We start from the raw sequence: 8,765 nt of genomic DNA on the forward strand, positions 1-8,765 counted from the left end.
AGCTTAGCACCAGCACTCTCTGATGAATTTAGCAATGCTAAGTGTAACGTCCCGTCCAGCAAAATACCTTGCTTAAGTCAGGGTATTTCTACTAGAAAGAACATTATGTAACCTTTTCTAGTATTAACTACTTAATTAACAAGCCTTTGTATCGAGTTCGCGTTTCAGTTTTAAGAAAATGCCAGAAAATTATTTTTTTTTTTCATTAAAGTCATAATTCAAACATTCACAAATAATAATAATCACATAAATATTATTGATAATAATTCTTATACAAAAGAGACCAAATAAAACTCAAATACAATATACTAAACCTACCCCTCTATGTAAAATAAAATCTCAAAGGACAAGAGCGAGGGAATTCTATGAAAGCAATTAAAACCATAAAGAAAGCCTACAGATCGCTCGCAGCTTCAAATTGCGTCTTCAAACCTGTCGCTGAAAGGGTGGAAAATTTGGGGGTGAGAACCAAACCACATGTTCTCAGTAGAGGTCGAGAATGCCGTGAAAGTAAAGAATAAAGCGCAAATAGTTAACTGCATTGATAGACATCTAAAAGGAAACTAACTTTCTTTAAAAGCATTAGTTAATTACTCAATATCCTAAATTCATATTTTTCTTGGAAAACTTTTAAAAGTTCCCTAGACTGTATGAATGACCAACCTGTCCCAGTCATAGGTTCATTAAGTCTATGATGAACCAGTTTGATTTTTCATACCTTACTAGACCATAACATAAAAGAAGTTACCTACGCGGTATAAATGATCATCCTGCTCCAAGCATAGGTTCATTAAGTCTATGCTAAACCAGTCAGATACTTTATACAAAACTAGACCTCAAACGTACCAGTCACGGCCTTAGGCCCAAACAACTCAATCAACACCCAATTCACCACAATCCAGCCAATCAGTTACAAACACAAGTAATGAGGTTCAAACACAATCAAGAGCAATTACATCAAGTATAGCAACTAGCAGTTAAACAGAATTATTCACTTAGGCAAACCAATTACAATATACACACCCAAACAATGTCATATAGATGCATATGATGCATGCCTGTCCTACTGGCCATGAGCTCACGCGTCGGTTATGTTGCCAGACTCGACTCGGATAAGCGGGATTAGACCACCATCCTTATCCGTAGGTTCCATAGACAAGCGGGAATTAAACCACCATCCTTGCCCGGAACACGCAAGCGGGATTAAACCACCATCCTTGCCTCCACAGTAGGCGGGATTAAACCACCATCCTTACTGGGTACATAAAATAATATGCAAGCGGGATCACACCACCGTCCTTGCTGAACAATTTATCAATACGTGAGCGGGATAAAACCACCGTCCTCACTGCAGGCGGGACAAAACCACCATCCCTGCATAATGGTTTACGCACTGAGCAAGCGGGACTAGACCCACGCCCCTACCAACAATCTCATAGATCAAATATTCTTTTCTTAAAAGAATCATTGGAGTTATTATTTTTAAATAAGCCTTGAATATTTATCTTGATTAAGTCCTTATATTTTTTATAAAAATTTGGACATAATCTCCTTTAAAAATAGGACTTATCCACCTTTACGGGTTCCTTCTTTCTCAACAATTCATCAGCCTCTTTTAGCATTTGCTACAACAATATATTCTCAAAAATATTTGATAATAGAAAATCTATTTCTTAAATTCCATATCCAAAATAATTACCAACACAACTTGGCAGCCTGATTTCCATTTTGTTTTGTAAAATATCAAATAAATTTGGAATTGCGCAAACTTTATATCCATGCGACCGTCTCGGATTAAGCTTTCTATTAAATTAAAAATCATAATTTTTCGCTGACTATAGCTTCGGGAATTTAAGCAAAACCGTGACTGTTCTGCAGTGTTTTAAAACCAGAAGACAGCAGCACCATACAACATTTGAAATTTCATATAAAATCCAAATTAAATCCAACTACCTTCAAAATTAATGTGGTTAAACATAACTCATCCAAATTTCTTTCTCAATTGGTTCCAGGGTCATACCATTTTTAATGAAGGAGTTACGTAGCTTGGAAGTTAGGTAATTTTCTGCAGAATTCTGTTTTACAAATCATTGAACACAACCTCTTCCAAGTCCCATAACTCACTTATTAAAACATAGAAAATCCTGAAATTTAAATCACATATACTAAACATACTTAATTTTCACCTTCAATTGGTTGCATCTCAATATCTATCAAGGATCAAAAGTTACAAACTCCCAAAGTTACTAATTTAAGGAAACAGAATCTGGCTTTTTCTGCATAATGCATCATCCTTCAAAAATTCATATCTTTAAAACTACAAGTCCAATTGTTCTGAAAATTTACGGTATTAAAATAATAGGAACGAAGTTTTATTTAAAATTGGTTCTATTTCAAAATTCAAACTGCAAAATTTCCAATAGAGGAATCAAGTTGCTGCTACGTTAAACATTCTGCAGAAAAACCAGTTTTGACATCCATGATTCAAAAATTCACCATAAATCATAAACTTAGTGAAAAAGTCTCAAATTCAGCAGTCCAGTTCCCTATATCCCCACGCTCAATCCGGACTTGGTCCCACACAATTCCGATAATCACAGAAATAGTTATAGTTTTTCAAAGTTTCCGGCTTCCTTTAAAAATAATGCAGAAAATCAAGTTTTACAGTTTAACTTTGAAGAATCATAACTAGTTCTATAGTTAATTCAAACTTCTCAAAATTGAGTCCCAACAACAACTTTTATTATACTTTACTCAGCCTTTGCTCTTATATCATTTCGATTATCGTTGAATAACGAATTCACTTCCAAAGTCACCTTTTAATTTCAAAAATCAGTTTTTCAGCAATCTATTTAGTATTCAAAATCCAACCCTTCAAAACCCCTCAAAACCAATTCCAAATCAAACACCAAGTTCATTACAATATACCAAATAACAACTCAACGGCAACAAATCCAACATAACCCATTAAAATTTAAAAATTCTCAACAATTAGTCATCAAGCAATTCCCAATCCACATAATCAATCAATATCACAAATCAACAATTCCAAATCACAATCTCAACCATTCCAATCACAATTTCAGCCACAATTCAATAATTACATAATCAATCAATTACTCACAGCTATTAAATCTATTTGCAGTTATTCAATAAACCTTGCAGGCATTCTTAAATTGAAATCGTTTTAAACCCCCTACCTCAAAGTCGAAACTCGCAAAAATCACTAAACGCAGCTGCTCCATTAGCAGTTTCCAGCATCTATTTTCATGGCAGCAACAATGACAAAATTAAACGCCTCCTCTCCTCTCCGATCTGGGATTCCAGAAGTAGCAGCCGTTTTCAAACAGAACCAGCAGCATCGTGAGGTGGTCACGGCAGCAATCAGAAACGGTGAATTCAAATAGGATAATAATAAAAATTCTATAAACTCCATGCTAACTCAAATTGAAGCAAGAGCCAGAATGCCTTACCTCAATTAGACAATAATAACAGAACGAGGAAACGGCGGCAACAGGAGCATTAACCGGAATAATAGCAGTCTCATTTTCTTAAGGCAGCGACGATGGTTGCAACAGGACAAAGGATTTGAATCAAATAGGAAGCAAGAGCAAACACAACTCTGGAAAATTCAGGACAAGGAATGTACTAAAAAGTTAAATCGTTAACAAGGATGGCAGTGACAAAGGAAGTGTGTAAATGGAACAGAATCAAATAAAGTAATAGACCAGAGCCAGAACAGCAACTCCGGTGGTCTTCTCCAGCAACAAGGACGACAGTTTGGCTTACCATCTTCAGCAGCGGCGTGGATTGGCGGCGATGGACCTTCAGTGGCAGCAAGATAGCAACATCCGTAGTTGCTCCGTCGTGACTGGCACGAAATAGAGGCTCTGCTCCTCAGTGGCGTCTTCTCCATCAATGGCAACTTGGACCACAGGAACCTAGGCAGTGGCGACGGCAACCACCACGGCGCGTTCACAGCTCCTCCCTCATCTCTGTCTTCCTCAATGATGGGGCGGACTCCAAGGTTGCGGCAGGAAGATCGACGACGTTCGGTCTCCATAGCGATGGCGGTGAGACGCCGGTGATGGCGAGCTACACAGCGGCTGGGTGAGACGACTCCTCTTCTTCCTCGCGTCGTTCCTGGCTCGCAGCACTCTCTCCTCTCGAACGGGTCTGTTCGACAGCAGCGGCAAGGAGCACGATGGTACTTCATCCGCTTCTCTCTGCAACGGCGTCGGCGGCGTGTTCCAGGATGGTGGCAGTGACGGTGAACAATCCTCGCTTCCTCTCTTTCCCTTAGCTCTCTCAGAAGTCCTCCCTTATTTTGTGTGTGTACTGTTTACATTAAAGGTGATGAAACCGGAGTGTGGGCTGCGTTTCAAAGGCTGGGGAAAGGGGAAAAATTAGGGTTAGGTTTTCTCAATTTGGGAAATTAGGGTTTCTGAGTTTGATTTGGGAATTATGGTTAGAAATTAGGATTTTATAAAAGAATATGGATAGATATGAATAGTAGAGTAATTTTAGAATCAAATATACTCTATTAAAAATATTTTGGAACATTATTTATCAACATATTGTTAAGTTCAATCAATTATTTCTAATTTAAATTATAAAATGAACAAGTTAATTATATTTTGTAAAGTACAATTTAAATTCAAATATCAATTTTCTAGATTAAATCATACAAATCTCTATTATTTTTCTATCTCCGAAACTTTAATTTCAATTTATAAAATCATTAATTATAATAAAAATTGTACATAAATATTAATTGATGTAAACTTAAAGTATTTATAAATATTAATCTAATAATTTCTAATAAAATAATTTTTAGGAGTTCAAGTTAATAACATAATTCATTCAAAATAGAATTTATTTAAATTAAATTATACAATTCTTTTTAATTTTTAATTACTAAAATTATACAAAATATTCCAATATAATAAAATTACTTAAGAATATTAATTGATTCAAAATAAAATTATCTCTGAGTCTATTTAATTATTTCTAATAGAATAAAGTTTAAACTTAATAAAGTAAAATCACAATTTATTTATAATTATATTTTCAAAAATGCGGGATGTTACACTAAGGCCTCATTATACATGTTCTATTCTCATAATAAATATGTTACTAGTGTCATTTATGCTAGTAGCTCAGAAAATAATTTTTAGAGATATTTTTACGAGTGTTCCGGTACACCTAGTTTTAGTAGTTGTACACCAGAGATATTTTAATATTATTTTAATCCACCTCCAAGCCAACCAATCACAACTCACCTTACACCCCAAGACCTCCAAGGCTGTCTCATTTCATCATTTTGGCCAAAAATAACAAGAGAGAAAAGAGAGAAACTTTCATGAACACTTAATCTTCAAAGCTTGATTTCTTTTGAACTAAAACTCAAATCAAAACTCCGATTTCACCAAAATGATCCTCTCTTCTTCCTCTACATAACCATGTAACGTATCAAGGATGGAAATAAGATGAGATGGCTGTCTCCCTCCCATTTCAATTCGGTTTTCAAGGAAAACCATGCAAAACATGTGTTTTCTTGATGTTCTTCCTTAGGAATCATGCTTAACTTGACTTGAGGGCCAAGAAACGTGAATTTCCAGCAGGTCTAAGGTGAGATATCTCTCCCTAACATACTGAGTGAGATTTGGTCAGTTGAGAGTTTTTGGATTTAAAGTTGTTCTTGATGTGATTTAGGAGGAAAAAGTGCTTAAGGACCACCTGAAAGTTTAACCGAATTAGGAGCAGCAAAACTAGGTAGGGTGTCACGAAATTAATCTTGATTATTTGTGTTTGAGTTGTGTGAATGTTGTATGATTTGGCTGTGCTAAAAATTGGTTGCATATATGATTGATTCTTGGTGAAAATTTGGTGAAATTTTGATGAAATTTGATGAAATTCAAGCTTTAAAGTTCATGTTCTTGGGGCAGCTGGAAAAATGAAACCCTAAGCTTAAATTGAGGATCAATTTGTGTTGAAATCATGTAGAAAATATGGGGTTTTAGTGGCTGCAATTTTATTTTGAATTATGGTAAAAATCGGTTGCTGAAAGACTGAAAAACGGGTAAAAACAGAGAAAGAATCTGAAGAATTTATGAAGAACATGAAGAACACTTTGAGTGTGATGAAGAACAATTAAGAACACCTTTTTGATCCATAAAAGGGAAAGGAAGTAAATATTTTGGTGTTTGGGGGGTTATTTGGTAATTTCTGAAAGTTAGGGTGGTTAAAGTAGAAATATTAAAAGTTACGGGTGGTAAAAAGTGAATTTTAAAGTTAAAAGTAAAAGTAAAGTTAATTTTCGAAAATATATTAATAAAATAATAAATAATAATAAAATATTAAATAATAATATTTAATTAAAAATAATATTTTAATAAAAATAATAAAATAATGCGAAAAAGGCAATTTTCTGTAAAAGCTTTAGAAAGATAACTTTAAGTGCAGAATCTCATAATTACCTTCATAAAACACTTAGGGAGTGGTAATAACATGTTAGTGAGGCAAAGATAAAGAAAAGATAAAAAGTTAAAGAAAAGATAAAAACCAAAGAAAAAGTCTGTAAAGTTTTAATGACAGAAAAACAGACAGAGACTAGGGAACGAACTAGGGCAACATAGTTAGTCCTTGAGTTGCGACTAGGGTTAGGTATTATATGAAAAGTTAAAATGTCTCAGTATAGACTTAATGAACCTATACTTGGGACATGCTAACTATTCATACCGAAATTTACATAAGCTTTAAATACATACGTTAAGCAGAGTAATCAGAGCAGAATAAAGTAACACAGAGAACAGAGTAACCAGAATAAAGTAAAGAGATAAAGAGAAAAAGAGTAATATAGATACAGATAAAAAGAGTAATCAGAGAAGAGAAAAGAGGTACAGAGAACAGAGTAATTAAAACAGAGTAAAGAGATACAGAGAAAAGAGAAACCAGAACAGAGTAAAGAGATATAAAGAGAAGAGTAATATAATAAAGAGCTATATATATATATATATATATATATATATATATGTTGCTTAATGCAACCCAAGAGATATTATATATATATATATATATATTTGTTGCTTAATGCGACCCAAGAGATGTTTGTTTATTTATCTGTTGCCCTAAGGCAACCCAAGAGTAATTTTCCGTTCCCAAGAGTATATTTCCTGCGAGTAGAAAGCAGAGGCTGTCTCAATAGAGCTGCTAATAATTATATGCGCATTTATTTGAACGGAAAATCGTATCCCGGAAATCGTGAACTCGTGACCGGATAAATGTCGGGAATGCAGGTGCTAACCAACACATGAGCTCATGGCCTGCGCTAGGGCTAGACATGCATCATTCTTGTCTGCGCATCATTCTCTGTTGCATTCCTTTCTGTGTGTGATCTACTTCTTTATGTTTGTCTGCTTGTATGCCATTTCTGTGTTTTATTTTCTTGTATTCTTTTGTTTGTGTTCTGCTTTCTATTGTCTCTACTTTCTCTTTCTATCTTTATTTTCTGTTTACTGCTGCGCTATATTATGTTATCCGTCTACTAATAACCCCAAATAAATGAACGTAACTAATAACCCCGACCCTACTAAGAACTCCCCAGTTCTTACCCCTTCTCTCTCCCTTTCCCCTTCAGATGGAAGTAAGAGTTTCTTTCCGTAGTTCGCTGACGATTGTACGCAAAAAGGGATTCCACTATAGGTAGTCTTCTGAGTCTAGGGTGAATATCGTTCTCTGATTATATGAATATACTGTGAGACCAGCCAACGTCTGCACCTCGTTCGTATGCGCACTTTAACCTAAATCCTGTGTACGAGATTTCTATTGTGTGGCTACTTCATGAGGTACCAGAGAGACGTCCTGTGGAAAAGTCTGATCGTGCAGAAGAGTAGCAGATGATGTTCTATCTTTTGATGACGTTCCTCTTGACTTGAGTTTTGAAGACCTAGAACGTACTTTCCCTCGCTTTAGTAGTTTAGAGGGATTAGGTGAGTATAGAGTATAGGCTAGCCTAGGTGCCAGCTTAGGGACCTCTTGAACAGGTTAGGACCTGGGATGTTGTATATACATATATATGTATATAGATATTATTTAGCTATATCTAGGGGTGTTCTAACTGACAGTTTATATGCTAATAAAGGCTGAATCACCGAATGTTGTCAACTACTTGTGATGTATTTATGTGTGGTTGTTTATAACTGTTTTATCTGTTATTATTTATGAATTGATTATAAATGATTCTGTTTATTAATTCAAACATTTTCAAAAAAAAAAGTACCTTGCTAACTAACTATGCTTTTAACAACGAATCAGGCTCATATAATAAACAATAGATAATAATTAGGATGACAAATTGGTAGCACTTAGTTTCTGGTATGTCCTAGGCGTACTAAAAATTGGGTCGTTACAGGAGGTGTTAGCATCATGTAGAGTAGTTTCTAGAGAGAGAAGCTCCCTCTTCTCTCTAGAATTAGGTTAGGATTAGGTTAAATTGCCATAGATCCATGTTTAATTCCTTGATCTCATCTTGTTTCTTCTATAATTTCTCTTTTCTACATCTTGATTTTCTTAATTATCATGTTAATTTCTCATTTTACACTCTTTTATGATGATGAACTCATGTTGGATTGAGTTTACATTTAATGCAATTTGATGTTGATGTTTATTTCATTGATGAATTAAGTTGTTGATTTACTTTCTTTGCAATTGGTAGTTATTAGATTTTATTATTCTTGCATTTTTACCATGCTTTCCATTTGTAC

The 8,765-nt window shown here is 34.7% G+C and overlaps 1 protein-coding gene across 1 annotated transcript; it reads right to left on the bottom strand.

Annotated features, from left to right (window-relative positions):
* Nucleotides 1-225: 225 nt before the first annotated feature.
* Nucleotides 226-4,457, bottom strand: LOC114925726 (uncharacterized). Its single transcript, XM_072222984.1, has 4 exons — nt 3,790-4,457; nt 3,474-3,622; nt 3,201-3,315; nt 226-438 (listed from the first exon to the last, which is right to left on the bottom strand). The coding sequence occupies exons 1-2, from the start codon at nt 4,214-4,216 to the stop codon at nt 3,594-3,596; spliced, it is 456 nt and encodes a 151-aa protein (XP_072079085.1). The 5' UTR covers nt 4,217-4,457; the 3' UTR covers nt 226-438; nt 3,201-3,315; nt 3,474-3,593.
* Between the last annotated feature and the right edge of the window lie 4,308 nt (nt 4,458-8,765).

The sequence above is a fragment of the Arachis hypogaea genome, chromosome 17 (assembly GCF_003086295.3).
Source record: "Arachis hypogaea cultivar Tifrunner chromosome 17, arahy.Tifrunner.gnm2.J5K5, whole genome shotgun sequence".
Lineage (NCBI taxonomy): Eukaryota > Viridiplantae > Streptophyta > Magnoliopsida > Fabales > Fabaceae > Arachis > Arachis hypogaea.